Genomic DNA, 16856 nt, shown 5'->3' with positions numbered 1-16856 from the left:
AGAGAGAAAGTATATCTGAACATTTTAAAGACCATAAGTCTGAGGAGGATATAAAACAAAATAGTTCATCAAAGGAAGAGCACTCATTTCCTTTCACTGGAAAACTTCCTTTTATCAGTGGGCTGGGTTCATCAGCAAAGCAGGAACAGAAAAATGAGAAGGGAGGCTTTATGTCATCATTATTTAAATTTTCTTCTGCAGAAAATCTAGCACCTACACAGCATCAAAAAAGTCATCAGGGTTCTAGTAGCAGTTCCCTGAATGAAAGCAGAAACAGTAATTCAGGAAATGCAGTTTCAGTAAAATCTAGCTCAGTTCCAAATTTATCGGACCATAAGGAGGAACTTTTACAAAGGAGAAACATGACTAAAGAAAACCTATCTACTGTCCAGGTAAACAGAGAAAAACACCAGGATAGTGCCTCTGCTACCCTTAAGGCCAAAGAAGAGCAGCAGAAATCTAAGAGTACTCAAGAAGAACCTAGAAATGTAAAAGGAGGACAGATGAAAGAGGGAGTAAATGCAGCAGACTTAAGCAAAGGCTCAGCTGAATCCACCTCTTCAGCCAAAGGGCCAGAAGCTCCAAGTGCAGATGATACTCAGAAGAAGCACACAACAGGTTTTCTTTCTGGCTTTCTTCACATTTCTTCAAATGAAAATACAGCCAATAATCAAGATTCAACTGCTAAAAGCGAGGGTGATAGCCAGAAAACCACTTCTCCTGGATTATTTTCTGGCTTATTTAGGCTTGCCTCAAGTGAAAACTTGTCTGAATGTAAGCAAGAGAAAACAAAACCAAATTCTCTGGGCTTCATGAAGCTTTTTGAGAGAGGTGAGGATTCTAGCTTGGAGACTAAACCTAGTGATTCAGGAATGGCTTCTGACAGTCAAAGCAGCACTGGAGAAAAGCAGGAAGCTTCCAGCTTCTTTAAAAATCTGCTGCCAAAACCAAAGGAGAAGCAGGATAATGTGAAAACAGTGGAATCTTCCACTACTGACCACCTATCCAGTGCAAAAGTAAATGAAACAACTGAGCCTCATGTTCCTCACAGTGCACATCCTGTGCTCACTGAGGCCCTAAATCTGCAAGCCAGTGTACAGGACTTGTCTGGAAAGCCTGTAAATAGTAGGCATATTCCTCACCAGGATGCAGAATCTAAAATTCTTCCAACTCATTTAAACAAAGGATCAAATGAATCTCTCAATTTGACTAATAAAAGCTATAACCCTACAGAGCAGTACTCAGCTTATCAGGAAACAAGGAGCCATTCTAGCTTTGAATGGGAATATGAAGTTGGGGGACTGGCTGACACTCATGGAATAGCAGTACCAGTTTACTACGTGTTAAACCAGAACCCTGTTCTGCCCCCTCAGTTCTTGGACTGGCCTGAAAATGATGTGGTAATGAATCTTTGTAAAAAGGATGGAAATGCAAATGTGATGAATTGGCAGACTAATGCCAATTTTGATGGGCAGAGTCTAGATTTAAGTGCAGTGTCATATGAATCATTTGACCAGTTAATGTTCCAAGACATTTGTTTGGAAGAAAATGATGCATGGACTGCTAATTCTCTCAATGAAAGTTACAGTAACTTTCAGCCCTTTGAAAGAGACAGCAGTTACTCATTTGAAGAGCTGCCCATGGATTTGAGCTACTCCTCTGGCTGTGATGGAACGATGTGGACACTAATTGACCAAGACACTTTAAGTATGGATGAAGGCTTAATGTACTCATCCTATAGCCAGGAGTATCAGGAGTGGATAATGATGCTTGAGCAGGGCGTGTGGTGGCCATCAGAAGATGGTGATTGTGGATACTACATGTACAGTGACAACCAGTATGTGTATTCCCTACTCACTGATCCCACTGGACAGTATGTCTACGTGTGTGCTCCTGAAACTTACTCCTACATGGACTGCTGGGATTATAATTTCCAGATGGATTCCATTCCAAGAGCTGTGCTGGAAGACAGCACAATTGCTGTTTGTGGTTTCAAAGTCCCTCTTGGCAGTGAAGATGAACTGTTTTGGTTTGCTGAAGAAGAATGTCTAGATGATTATACAACAAATAAACCCCTGGATTTGTCAGTAGCTTTGCAGAGGAGCGACCAGCTAATGAACATGAATTTGGAAACTTTTTCACAAATGTTTGAGGAGTCGATTTATTATCAGAGAGAGCAGCCGTTAGATTTTTCAGGTTATAAACTTCAAAAACTAAAAGTGGATTTCAGACCTGAGAAGGAAACGCCGAATCATTCAGAGGAGCCTCCATTAACCCTTGATCTCAGAACACATTCCAGGGCAGCTTTCAATAAATCTCTGAGTAAGGAAGTCCACACCAAGGAAGTTGGTAAGGCTGTCCCAGTTACAACTTCTGGGAGTGGGTCATCAGGATTCTTTGGATTCCAACTGTTTCAGTCTACTCCTAAAGCTGAAGAAACTGCAGCATCTACTGAAAGAGTAACAGAAGCAAAAAAGACTGAGGAAGATAAGAAAACACCAGTGAACAAAGTTAGCTCCTTATTTTCTGCTTTGGGTGGACTAATTGGAAAGTCTGCAAGCCCTGGCTCTGAGACATCAGAAGATTCTACCTCAAAGAGAACAGACAGATGGTCAATACCATCTGAAAATAAGGCTGATGTTTTACCACTTACACCAAATAAAAAGTTAGATGAAGAACAAACTGGGCAGAAGTTTCCTGTTACATCAGAACCAAGAAGAAATACTTCGTCAGAACTTAATTTGGAGGCTGCTAGAAATGAAAAGCCAGAATTACACCGGACTGAAAACATCCATGTTAAAAAACCAGGATTAACAAGATCTCCTTCTATACTGAGCCAAACTGCTGCAGATGGCAGGCCCATACGGGAAGAGAGACCTGTTAAAGCAACTCCAGCTTCCAGGCGTCTTGAAAGGCATGCAACCATTAATGAACCAAGTCAGGCACAGCCAATTCCGAGCCAACCAGCCACTGAGCCTGAGGAGACATTATTTAAAAGTGCTCTGAAATTGTTCAGTCTTGGAGAAGATTCTCCTGCAACCTCAACTGCCAACAAACCCCAATCTTCTGGATTTTTTGATTTCTTTAAAACACAAGTAAGCAAAGTGCCACAGCCATCACCAGAACTGGAGAAGAGGCAAAGTAATAAACCAGAAGAGGTGAAACAGCCAGAACAGAAGGAAACCTCTGGCATCTCATCTTTATTTGGATCCCTTGGAGATCTCTTCAAAGTGGAGCCTGTGTCTTCTCAACAAACCTCAAGTCCTACAACTCTGCCAAAACCCAACAGCAGGACTGTGACTGAGCCAAGGCAGAAACCTGAGAAGACTGGGGGTCTTCAGAGTGCCAGTATGCCGTGTCTGTCCTCCACCCCCAAGGAAGAGGTGAAAACAGAAGGCATGGACAAGCAGGTCTCTCTTAGCCCCAGGGTGCAAGAGGAACAACAAAGTAAAAAATCTGAGGAGTCTCCTGGAAGTAGAAAAGTGCCTTCTGGAAATGTTTCACAGAAGCCAGTGAGTGTAGGTCCCAGAGGAAGCCAGCTGGGCCAGCCAGCTGGGCAGCAAAGCAGCATGCCCGTGTAGGAGACACAGCTAATCGGGCAAAACCAAAGCCAGACCAGACACCCAAAGAGTCGGGTTTCAGTTTGCCATTCAGCTTCTCTGATATCACTGCTCCGAAATCCCAGCCAGCCAGTAAGAGCATATTCTCCTTCTTCACTGGATCGGATGAACCAAAGCCTTCAGCACCTGCTGCTGCTCCTGCTGGTGGGAAGCAACAAGAAACAGAGGGGCTGTTTCATCTGCCCTCCTTCTTCTCCAGTGGTCCAGCTCCTGAAAAGAGTGTACCTCAAAGAAGTACTAGTTTTAGCTTCTTCAATTTGACATCCTTTTTGGATGATAAGCCACAAACTACTCCAGGGCAGGAAAAAACAACGAAACCAGTGAATTCTAAGCCACCAACTGCTCCTGGACAGGAGAGTAATACAAAACCAACTAAAACAGTGGATGCTAAAGCACATATGAAGCAAAGTGTTCCCACCGACTCTGGTGTCAAAACCAGCAGTTCTACTACGCAACAAAATGCAGACAATAAAAAAGAAGTTGATGATATTATTGCAGCAGTGACTGGCAAACAAACGTCTAATGACCTCATGATCCCAGAAAATAAATCAGAAAAGCTGGCAGTGGACAATGTAGAAAGTATTGCTGCAGTAGCTGAAGGGAGTGGTTTAGAAAAGCTTCCACAGACCAGTGGAGAGAGTGACTTAGGAAAGCTTCCACAGGCCAGTGAAGAAAGTGGCGTAGAGAAGATTCCACAGGCCAGTGAAGAGAGTGGCTTAGAGAAGATTGCACAGGCCAGTGAAGAGAGTAGCTTAGGAAAGCTTCCACAGACCAAGGACACTGCAGTAACCAGCTTGTCTGCTGCTGGTCCTTGCCTTCAGACTCCCGCCGTGCAGGAGGGTTCTCGGGACCAGCAGAGTATTTCCCCAAGGGCAGAAGAAGATGCTTTGGGTAATGTGGAGAAAATGGACAGTGTTGCATTTCCTACTGATGAAGGGCCTTATTCTTCCAAAGACCAAACATCTGAAAAGGTTGATCATAGCATGGCCTCAGGTGATAAGATGGATTCCCAGGGTCTAAATGACTTAAACAGTATGAGTGACTTGAAAAATGAAGTTGTCCCTGAAGAAGTACGTGTACAGAATGAGTTGCCAGAACAAAAAGTACCTGAACAAACTAACAGATTACAAAGGGCACAACAGCCACATGTTCCTCCTAAAATGCCAGAGGCACCTAATTTGCAAAGCAAACCAAGGGAACCTGAGAGTGATAAATCAGTCCTGGATTCTTCAGTTGAAATGTTTTCAAGTTTCATGACAAAAATGAAACCACCCAAAACATTTTCTGGTTTCTTTTCTCAACCTCAAGCTACTGCACCTCCACCTGCACAGAAGAGGAGCTCCTCTTTCTTTGGTTTCTCATCCCTCCCAAGTGGCCCAGCACCAGCTTTCACAAATGATATATTCGGCATCTTCAAAGGTCCAAAAGAATCTCCAAAAGAGATGCCTCCAAAATCCACCCCTAAACCTCAAAGCACTGGTGTGAAGGATGTCACTGGATCTGTTCCAGCAAAAGACTCTAGGGAGCCAGAAAATGCCGCTGCAGCCAGAGAGTCTAAAAGAGATGTCTCTACCTCTGTAAAGAAGGATGTAATAGCTGCTTCAACAGAAGAAAACTCCACAGAAGAGTCTCCTATGAAAACAGAAACTGAAGAGAAAAAGAACTTGGAAACCTCTAAAGAGGAACTTTTGAGTGCCACTCCAGAAACACGAGTCTCTAGTGAGAATGAAGCCCTTGAGGTGCTGCAGCAGAATAGTGAAGCACAGCCCTCTGAGGTGGTAGATGCTCTGCCATGCCCGTCTGATCTCAGTGGTGCAGTTGATGCAGTGCAGACTGAGGCGATTGACCAGGCAAATGTAGGTACTTTCCAACCAGCTGTGGAGCCTTCAGGTGTAGCAGAGGAAGAAGCTGCTGCTGCAGACAAGGCAGCCTCTGACATCCTTCACACTGGCTCTGCTGATGAGCTCACACTGGAAGTGGAAGCCCAAACTAACAGGGCAGACACAAACCTTTCCCAGTTAGATGAGAGTGCTAAACTTGAATCTGAGCCTGCTGTTGCAGGGGATCAGGCCAATGCTGCTGCTGATCAGCAGGACTTGATCAGTAGTAATGACAGCAAACCCACAGCTCCAGCTGATGAGCCCAGTGTTCATCTGCCTGAGCTGAATGAAGAGAAGACAAGTGAGGTAGAAATGCAAACTGCTGAACAGGAAAAACATTTAACAATTGAGGGGGTGCCTGTAGAAGGGATTGCTTCCAAATCTGACTTGAAGAAACAGGGTAAAGCTAATAATGTTGCTCCAGATGCAAGCAGTAGTAAATCTGTCTTTGAAATACCAAGCATACCCAGTTTGCCAAAATTTGGCTTTATGTCATCTTCTGATAGTGGAAAATCTTTTGGGTCATTCTTCTCTCAACAGCCACCTTCTGCTAATAAAGCAGGAACAGATGAGGGCCTCGTGTCCAGTTTTAAGAAACTCTCTATGTCTCTGTTTGAAGGAGGTGGTGAAGAAAAGGTGAGTAAGCCAGAGAGTGCCCAAGGAGCAGTATTTGGGAAAAAGCTAGATTTCTCCTTTCCCTGGCAAAAAGACATCAAGGAGACCTCTGCCAAAAAGGAACCACATGCACCACCACAGGCTTTGTCAAAACCAGATGACAAGGTGTTAGGAACAGTCAGTTCAGAAGACAACTCAAAATCTGCAGTCTCGGATCAAGTGACTGATGCAAATATAGAAGTGAAGTTGTCTTCAAAGCAGCCTGACGCTGTAGACAATGACCGTTCTGAAGAGCCATCTGGTGCAAACACTGTTGATGATACATCCAACAAAGAGCTGGGAGAGAAGCTTGACAAAGAGTCAGAAGATCAGCAGAATGTGATTTCAGGTGAACTGCAGAAAGAAGATCAGGCAGAGGAGCATGTGCCAGAGAAGCTTGAGGAGAAAGAAACTGGGCTTGATTCTGCTCCTGATGGAGCAGTTCTGCATCCTGACACACTGGCTGCAGATCTGCATGGCATGGAACACCTGAATGAGAAAAGGCTAGTTACAAATGAGGCATAATAAATGGGATTTGACCATTTATAATGCAATGCTGCAGCTGTAGAGAGTGGCCTTGGTGTCTGGTGTTTGTAGCTCAGTCCCAGTCCCCTCCCTGTTGTCAGTGTTTGTGGTATCACTGGTGGCTGTCGCAGACAATATGGCAAACTGCAGTCATGAATTCCATACAAGCTTTTAGACCATTTGTCCCCTTTTCCCACTCCTTTTCTGTAAGTGTAATTGAATTTCTCATGTTCTTATAAAGTATCCCACTGAATGAGATGTTCTTAGTACTTATTTCATTAGTCTTTCAGAAGTTACAGTCTTTGTGTGTTAATTTTGCTGCATACAATTAACTTTGCTTTCTTGTTTAGGGATAATAATATTGTATTTGCTAAAAAAAAGAGTAACAGGTAGAATGTATTGGTAGGGAGGAACATTTTGTTCTCAAAATGCAAGGTAAATGTTTTAAATTTTAGAGAGAAATTCGACTTACTGATGATACATTATAGAACTGCTTAGGTTCACTTCATGTTAATGAATATATTGAAACACTTCCAGAAATATCAGTGAAGGTATTCTAATGCTTGGTCTTCCTAAAATCAGTGCAAAATTTATTTCATGCAGTTATGAAAGTCCCTGGAGGAAGATACCCATATTTCATGAGTGCAATGAGTCCTGTACATGCGCCAAGTTACAGCTGCCCTTAAAAATCAAAACACAGGCCTGCTAAACTTAAATTTAAGTATATATATAATTCTGTGTAATGTAAGTGAAACTTGTTCCTCTGATCATATAGTTGCAACGATGCAATCACAGAACTTCCTGGCTCCAAATTCTTCCAAGACTGCAAGAGAAAAATATGAGTGTTGCTTAATTCTTGGCCATAGTTTTCCTGACTGCATGAGAAATCCCCATCTGCTGTATTTTGTTTGAGGATTCTAGGAATTCAGTCCTGAAAGTGGTATCTTGAATCACAGAGGTCACACCCCTATGTGTGGCTTTTCTTTGAAAATTTTTTCTGTTTTTGTAAAAGGTTGTACGTTGAAGGTCTTGACAGTCTTAATTTTGAATGCAACATATTTTATCATAAACTTTTAATACATGAAAGTGAAGTTAACTTTATTTTTTAACAACAGTCACCTTAAATAGATGTGATAAAGACACCCAATTGCAGCAAAACTGCAGAAGACAGAAGCACTTTCACTCTGAATTGCTGTGTTTCCATTCTTATTCCTACCTGGTTATTAGAATATCTTCACTGCAGTTTGTAGCTGGTGTAAGGTGAAGCAGTAATTGGTGCAACAAAGACCAATGTATAGAGCATATGTAAATGTGTGTATATATATATTTATATATACACAAGAAGTAAATATGGTCTATATGCTGGTAGGTAGATTGTGTATGAAGTATTTCTACTGCCTACCAAACTTTTGAGGTTCACAAATCTATATTTACATGATAATCATAAGAATAAAATAGTTAAGTATGACTCATAGCATGCCTTTTCAGTAATACTTAGTGTACTGCTCAGTTTTTTACATGTGCAGGTTGTTTTGTGTTTTTCCAAGCCACTGTTTTTTCTGATGGACTTTCTTACTCTCTCGTAGTCCTGCTGGCAGTAGTAGATATGGCTCCTCTTGCAATGTCAGCCAGGAAAGCTCTCACCTCAGCGAGCTGGAACATTCCCATGAAAGTGCCCACGGCTCTGAGCAGGAGGATGATCACCAGGAAAGGCAGTCAAATCACTCTTACCACAGTTCATGCAGCTACCAGAAGGATGGTCAGGCATGGCTCAAGGAGCAAGAGGAGCCTCATGGCAAAGGAGAGGAGGAGAAGGTCTGCAAAGCTGAGGAAAAGCCTGCAGACCATTCTGCAGCTAAGTTACCTCTGGAACTTGAGAAGCCCAAGGATGTTGATGCAGGAGTCCAAATGAGGTAGGTGAAGCTATTAGCAGTTTATTTTCAGCTAGTTCAAAGAGGATTCTTCTGTTTGCTGTACATTGTTCTTGCAGCCTTTTCTGACAACTGAGTTGATGTTGTTGGTCTGTGAAAACTCTCTTGTAGAGGACCAGTTAGTTATGGGATGTCGGCTAAGCTGAAGCTATGTTTGCCTTGTGTGCAAAGAGGAACACTTGCTAAAACTGTGGTTTTTTTGTGTGTGTAAAGAGGAGCAGCATCTTGGAGCTCATTTGCTGGATTTTCTGTTTCTGGTTTGATGAACGTACTCCGGCCCCAGAATAGTTGCTTCCATTGCTCATGTGGGATCAAGTTCATGCTTGAACAACCAGGAATTACGTTTTCATGGTTAGAGCTTCACTAGTTCCATTCTTGTAGACTATCACCATTGGAGTTAGTGTTTATGTAGTTGTAGGTTGTAGAGAATTACAGCGTGCATAGACACGTTGGTCTGACTCGCTGTGGGAGCCTTTCTTGTCCTTGTACTTTGGCTTTCCAAGCTGTCAACAGTATTGAAAACAGGCTTCAAAAGTATTTAATCTAAGTTTGGGTGAGTAGAGTACTGGGTTTTGCACAGGTTTTACAGAAATTTCAAATTTCACTACTTAAATTTGGGAGTGACATTTTTCCTTGAGATAATCAAGTCATTGCAGCCCCTGGATGTGGTTTTACTTTCATAAGTATGAGGGATTTTTTTTTTTTTTTAATCTGGTTCAGTTAGATCCATGGAAAGATGTCTGCCTGTCTGTACCCTTTGGAGGGTACAGCTGGTGTCACTGTGCTTGGATGATAGAATTAACTACAGGAGTTCATGTGTAGGCAAGCCTTACACTAAAGATGAAAAGAGGAAAACAAGACGAGAGAAGTGTTAAACTGTTTTTAAACTCTGATTCACTTTCCTCTTTTCCTTACAGAGCAGCAGGAGTCTTGTCCCAGAATGGCTGGCCTATATTTGTTCACAGGAAAGGTTATTCACATAGTCTATTTCAGGCTAATTTAGGCATCTAACTTGGATGCTCCTGCCTCACTGGCTCCTTTTCTCTCCACCCTCTGGCAGTTCTCTCCTGTCTCCATGGAATAGTCATGGAACTGAGCTCTGAGTGTTGATTCCTAGAGCTGCACCTGAGCTAGACCTGTAGTAGGGATGTGTTTTGGTCTCATCTATGCGGTTGTTTTATACAGTCAGCACTGTGGAGCAGGTGCTTTGCAGGCAGGAGGTGTTTGTTTTTGTGATTTACACCTCAGCAACAAAAAAAGGCAGGAATGTAACCAAAGGCCCAAGGTATCACAAGCTTAGGGACTGCAAGATGTGCTGTGGGGCTCTGAGGTGGAGCATTGGTGACAGATCTGCCTGTCCTCTTGAAAAGCTGTAGGAAAGCGGGGAGTGACAGAAGTTCAATGCACAGGGGGAAGCTCAGGGCTGAGCCCCGTTGCCAGTGTTTCCAATAAAGAGAGGCTGTAAATTTGTAGCAGGAGGAGTAGGAAGGGGCAGTGGCCAGAATAAAACTGCAGCAGGCATGTGGGTATAAAATCTTCTATCCACCTCTTTATGTCTGTAATGATGACACCATTGTGTTGCATTGGCTTGATCTGGTGGCATTGACTGCTTTCTTCATATTTGTACAAACATCATCTTCCTCCTGGGTTCGGATTGTGTACAGATCATATCTTTCAGCTCATCAGTTCCCAAGATTTAAGGAAACCTCTCCTTTAGCTGCTCACTTCCCAGAGCACATGCATCGCTGTGCTGACTGGAGCCTGTTGGTTCCTTCAGAGCTGAGGCTGTAGCCAACCAATCAACCAACCAACCACTATGTGGTTGAATCCTTAATGCTACAGGTAAGTATCTTTCATGTAGTGATTTCCTGTTCCTTGCTTTCAAGCTACCAGGGTGACATCGAGCCACCACCGTTTCCTCCAGCAAGAGCCCGTTGGATTAGAGCCATTAGCAAAGTACGACTGCAGCTTCAACAGGTAGGATGGAGTATTGCTTTTCTCCTTTTCTGAGCTGCTGGGGCTCAAGGTTTCACTTCTTCTTCATTGTAAGGTACCTCTTACAGTTTTGATGTTTTGCGGACAAAAATTGTATTGAATGTAGGACTGCAGCGCATTGTGATGGTTTTAGGGCTCTCTGATTCTACCAGACATTTTTAACATCATTGTATGGAACTAGAGCTGAGTATCAGAAAAGATGCAGAAGCTCTGAATTTGTAAATTAGCTCTGAATTTGTAAATAATAATAATAGTGTCTAGGACTAAAGTGGTTTATTCTAAATTGTTTGAAATGAAGACTTTTTCTCAAGGCAACTTGAGGATAGCTTGTTAGTTTAGTAGGAGTTATCTGTATTATTTGTCATGTGAAAATGTTCCTTGGGAAACTTTGCATCAAATATTTTTATATATACTTATTGAAAGTGGGTGTATAGTAAGTCTTGGTATTTCCATCTCATGAAAGTAAGATTTAAAAATAAATAGTCTTGATTTGGGAAGTCAAAAGGAAAAGGTTGTGACATTTTCTATAACAGTATAAACACTCTTGTTTTAGAAAACACTGTTTAAGAACCAAAAAAGTTGGATTTAAAAAAAAATTCTTATGGTTTTATCCATCTATATGCCCACAGAAAGATAACATATGGTGTTCATGTTCTCTAGATTTTGCCTGCTAGCCCAAGTGCAGAGTTAATATATTTCACTTAGAAATACTACTTTCTTCTAGAGATGACTTGTTTTGTTTTTATAAAAGATTTTACAGTATCTGTCACAATCAGGACTTTCTTTTGTAGATTTTTGCAAATTTTCAAGAACTGATTGTTGTTGTTCCTTTGCATCTTGGGAGTCAAAATAGATTTTCTCTTGTTTTATCTGGATTGTAAATGCTTTTTCATCTAACAATGGCTTCACTTCTGAGTAGAGAGGATTTGGATCAAAACTCTCAGTATGACATGGAAAGGGAAGAACACCACTAGTATTTAAGAAGAAATGAGCTTCTGCTATGATTTTGCAGAGTATGCAAACAAAACAATTTAATTCTGTGCCATACGGAAAACAAGTGCACAAACGAGGGACAAGAGATTCAACAGCACCTATCCATGGATCTGTCTCTTTTTCTGAGAGAGTGGAAGGGCCATAAGGTGGTTCACCATTGTTTTGTGATTCTGCTGAATTGGAAGGATAACATGCTTTGAGATGATACTGAAACAGTAGCTTAGTTTGGATAGCAAAATGTCATCATTTGCTTTGCCTTGACCACTGCTGACAACTATTGATCAAATTCTCCCTTAAACCAAAAAATGTAGGAATTGGAGCTTTCTGGGAGCCTGCTCTGGGGCTTAGGTGCCTTTTCTGTCCAAAGACTTTTCCTTGCCTCTGCTCTCGTGTTCCATATAAATCCATATCTCATTATTAGGACAAGGAATACTGGAATAATAAAGGGCTACTGCAAAAACAGGACAAAGCTCCACTTGCTCTTCTTGTGTTAACTAGATGACCCTTTTTCTTTTAGTCTTTTCTTGACATGATTTTTGGGCACTTTTCCATCAGCCTGGCTTTTTTTTTTTATTCTCTCTCCTACTCATTTCTTTATTTTCCCTGAAGTGCAGTGTCCAAAGCTGAATGTAGAAATCCAGCTGCAAGCCTGCTCAAGAGCACTATAGAGCAACCAAGGCTTTGTTCTCCTGCCTGTGGTCCTGATATTCCAAGATATACTGGCTGTCCTGCTGTGATGGTGCTTTTTTTATCACAGGCTATCGCTGATGCATAGTTAGCCTTTTGTACTCTCCAGAGCTGAGGTTCCGTCTGAAAAAGGGTTTTGTCTCTTGTTGCATAGTCTGTCTTTGTGTTGGATTACAGCTGAATATGGCTTTGCACTTGTCCTTACAGAATTTGGTTTTTTGGTTTGTTTTTTTTTTTTCATTTTGTAAGCACTTTGTTGTCTGTCTCTTCCTTACCGTTTAAGTGAACAAATCATTCAAGTTGGCTGTGACAAAACCAAAGCTGATGGCCTGTGAGCTACCAGAGTTGCCTGAGGGATCTTGCTTGATACATACTTTGAATTTGGCTACCATGATTATCAATTTTTTACCAGTATGTTTGCATCTATTTTAACAGCTTCATCCAGATCACAGGGTATAAAGGTTCTATTATTCTCTCTCTACCCCGTAGAATAATTTAGCTTGTCATAGAAGGAAGTTAATGCATTTGACACAGTTTTACTCTTGATGAAACCATGCTCACAGTTATTTCTCTCCTTTTCATGTTCTAGAGGATTTGCAAATAATTTGATTATTTGTTCTAGTCTTCAATCCCCAGGGACCTGGAGTGTGTGTGTGTGAAATTGGTGCTTTTATAATTATACAAGGCTTTCTCTTATTATTTTTTAAGCATAAATACTTGCTTTGTCTTTTTCAAATCTTCAAGCGTGTTGCCTGTTTCTCAAGTTCTTAGTGCTTAGTGATTATCAGTGTTGCAACATGGAACCTGAGGATAAATGTTTATCAGAGCCCTCTGACTAAACAGAGATAAGGTAGTTTTTTCTTTTTTTTTCTTTACTGCAGCCTCTTTTTAATAACTTTCTAAACATTTTTCTTTTAAAAACCTCCCACAACAATCCAGTATTAATTCTGTCACCTGTCTGACTGCGCTTGTCCCTTTCCCTGAAGACCTGAAGCAATTAAGGCATCAAATTTCCAGCCTTCTTAATGCCACCTGGTGATACCTTTTCCTATGAATGGCATCCATCCTTTATTCGTCATATTGTGTGTTTGTTGCTAGATGTTTAATTTTCAGCCTTTTGATTTCTTTCCTGTGCAATCATTTTTGTCCTTAAAAACTTCCTCAGGAAGAGAGTTCAAGCCCTCCTAGAAGGCAGGAGGTTTCTTCACTGGGGCAAGTTCTGACTTTTGTCCAGTGATGCTGTTTCCTCAGCTTCCTGAGCTCCCTGGTCCTTTAAGCCTCTTTCTCTTGAGCTCTAGGCACTCAGTTTTTATTAGTTTGTGTTCTTGAATCACCTAGTGTTTTCTAGCTTGTCTAATTCCTTTCCTTCTAAGGTATCAGGGCGACTCTCACAGTTTCCTCAGATTTATTTGCATTCTCGTTTCTCTCTGCATTATGCTCAAATCTAGAGGAGCATCTCTGCTATTTGCTTTCTGCGCAAGTTGAGTCATCAGTTTCTCCACAGATTTTGTTTGAAAGTCAGTGATGCAAAGGCAGACTTTCGGATGAGGATCAGGATTTTAAAGTCCCTGTGGTGATAGTCTAAGCAGGTGATTCTCCTGGTAGCTAGAAAAGAGCATGAACATCTTTCCATCTTTTGTCAGTGCCTAAGACATTTCAAGAGGACTATCCTTGTTTGTTCCAGCACTTCAGAGCAGATGGTTATGTCCTTAGTGTTGGAAGGGATGTCTGCATCACATTTCTGTGTTCCTCTTTCTCTGTGTGCTGTAACATTTCATGAACACACATAGAGCTCCACCTCACAGATCTGAGGGGTGGGACTCCTATCAGATAGACAAATGAAATGATTCTTGCAACCCTTAATTGTTAATGATCTGACTGAAATTTGAAAGAATACAGAAAAAGTCCAAAAAAGAAAAAGACACCCAAGAAGTTTCCATATGTGATGTGATTATAAATCCCCTGAGCAATTCAGCCTCCTACCTGGCAAAAGATTAATATTCATGTGAATAATGTACATGCATCCTACATTCTGACCATGAGTCAGAGAAATGTAGTATTTTAATTAAGACTTGACAGTTACAAAATGGCACAGGAATTTGTTATTGTGCATGTTTAAAAAGCTTTGTTGTAGCATGCACGTACGTTTTGTTCTTCACTTCTGCTGTTTTTCTTGTTCTCTTTCTCTGTGGAGAGGAAACTTAATTATGCTAGAATCAACTAGGGTTTTCAGCCCTGCTAGGAATGACTCAGTAATCCTCACCTTCACACTTAGAATTTCAACTACAAAGAGAGATTAATTGATAGTTCATCTGCTGCAGTCCCTCAGTGGGGGCTTCTTTTCCAGAAGAAGAGCAAACACGTAGCTATTGCATCTTCAACTTGCAGCCCTCAGTAACTGAAATAGTCTCCAGCTAGGGACACAGCTATGCGACTTCTAAAATTATACAAATTTGAATCTGACTTTTGTATAACAAAAGAATTGGCAGACCAAAGAAGAGCAAAAATTCAGTTAAATCATCAAATTACCTCTCTTACCAACTTTTAAAAGTATATTTAAATATTAGAAGAGGGTATAGGATCTGGGATTTTCTCCATTTACATTGAATTTGTTGAGGGGGAAAAAGTATTATGCATAATTTTCCTCTCTTATGTCAGCATATTAAATATATCAATTGACTTGGTTTTGTTTCAAAACCAAAGTAACAGGAGCAGTGTTTCCTTCTTTTTAAACTAAGGCCATTTTATACCAATTGTTTTGATTTAACCTTTGTGTTTCCCTGTTAAATGTCAGTAGTCTGTTCTTCTTGACTGATGTATAATCAGGTCACAAACTGAGATGGCAGATGTAGTTCATGACAGTAGTTTTCTGGAATATGAAGATCACTTGCAGTAACAGGCACTAAACTTGGTTTTCCTTTAGTGTTGCAGGTACCCAGTCATACCCTTAGTCTGATTTTCTCATGCTTTATAGCTTCACCTCTGATCAAGCACCTGCAAATATTTAAGAACCATGATAGTCTCAGTTTTAAAAGCCCTAGTCCTTGGAGGGTGCTATGTTGATGATTTTGTAGTGTGAAGCCCTATTTTGGTTTTGAGAAAGCAGGCTCTTGCTGCAAAGCACCACTATTCCCTTGATAAGCAACAGTGGGATGCCCTAAGGAGTCCTTGCTGGACTTAAAGTCACGGTGAAGAGACCAGCAGGGTCTGGTGCCAGTTTTGGTTGCAACTTTGTAAGTTATCTGCCTGTCCCTGTGTGAAATCAACCTCCACATCTGAACCCAGGCACTCTGATCTGTAAAACCAGGGACTGTGCACCTGTGGAGAACAAACTGTTTTGAACCACTCAGCAAAAGACTGGAAGCTGTCCCTTTCTACCTCTCATGGATCTTGCAGTCCATGCAATAATTTACTTTTGGCATTTTATTTCCCTTAAGCTTTGTTGCCTAGGTGTCTCTTTATCAGTCCCGTGAAGATGAGTAAGCTCTGCATTTTCAAGGCCTCCCACACAGTGGCAAAGAAGCAAACTGAAGCACCGTGACTCTAACAGAGAGTTACTAGAAACTTCTCTTCATGCAGAAAAAGTACATCTCCAGTTAAATATCTTCCTTCTTTTCTATCTAATGGTCTGTGGAGGTTATCTTGATCTCCACCAAAATACCAACATTCCTGATCAAGTGTTCTAGGGATCAGTGTTGATGGGCATCTGTAGAACTTTCTTGTGGTCATGAATCTGCTACTCCTACCCTCAGGTGGAGATCCTGTTGGTCAGGCATGATCCGAGGGTTGCTGCCACCAGTACTGCAGACTGTCTGCTGTTAGGTGGCTATAGTAGTCAAATCCTTTCTGAAATGCAGTTTTTAGATATCTTAGGGATTGCACAACAATAGTTATTTAGAAAGCATTCAAATACAGATGTAGTGGGGACTATCTCCTCATGCCATAATCTTGGTTCTCTCTGTTGCATCTGAGTTTGCAGGCTGGCAAGTCTTGAGGCACTCCAAAGCCCTTTGTGCCTTTCCTGAAGCAGCTTTTAGTGTGAGGTGATTCTCTGGTGTTTGAACAATTTATGTGTGTTGTTGCCTCTCTGTCAGGAATGGTTCATCTGACAGGCTGTGCTCAAATGAGGGAAAGCTTCTTTCTTCTCCAAATATCTTAAATAAAATACCTATTCACATCTGTTTGGAATAAAAGCCATTTTTTATTATCCTTTCTGAGATTTCCTAACAATCTGTAGGGAATAATATAATTTTTAATGTGCTTTACAATGAACATTAGAGCAAAGCAATAATTATTTGTATATACACACCAGAAAATAGTGTTGTGCCTTCATTAACTGCTGTTGTGATTTTTGAGCTGGTGTTTGATAACCTTACCTCCAGTGGAAAAGATCAGCAGCCTTTCCCCTTTTAGAGTAGTTAGGAGAAATGGTCTCTTGTGAAGCAATGTGCAGTGTTTTCCATGGTGACCACAGCAGCTCGGAGCCTGCTCAGTTGCTCTTTCTGCAAGCTTCTCCAAACATATCAATATATTGACATCTCTGCTAAAACCCAGTTTTGGTGTTGATGAAC

At 41.2% G+C, this 16856-nt stretch overlaps 1 protein-coding gene across 5 annotated transcripts in view; it reads left to right on the top strand.

The window, feature by feature from the left end:
* UNC13B (unc-13 homolog B) overlaps positions 1–16856 on the top strand; it is a 180911-nt gene that overhangs the window by 43239 nt on the left and 120816 nt on the right. For all 5 annotated transcript variants that reach the window (XM_031062858.1, XM_031062855.1, XM_031062859.1 and 2 more), the window contains exons 8-9: positions 8266–8592; positions 10497–10587. In XM_031062858.1, coding sequence (XP_030918718.1) covers positions 8266–8592; positions 10497–10587 — 418 coding nt within the window. The remainder of the gene's footprint in view (positions 1–8265; positions 8593–10496; positions 10588–16856) is intronic.

Source organism: Geospiza fortis, unplaced genomic scaffold (genome assembly GCF_000277835.1).
Source record: "Geospiza fortis unplaced genomic scaffold, GeoFor_1.0 scaffold878, whole genome shotgun sequence".
Taxonomy (NCBI): Eukaryota; Metazoa; Chordata; class Aves; order Passeriformes; family Thraupidae; genus Geospiza; species Geospiza fortis.
This window is presented reverse-complemented; position numbering and strand designations above follow the sequence as displayed.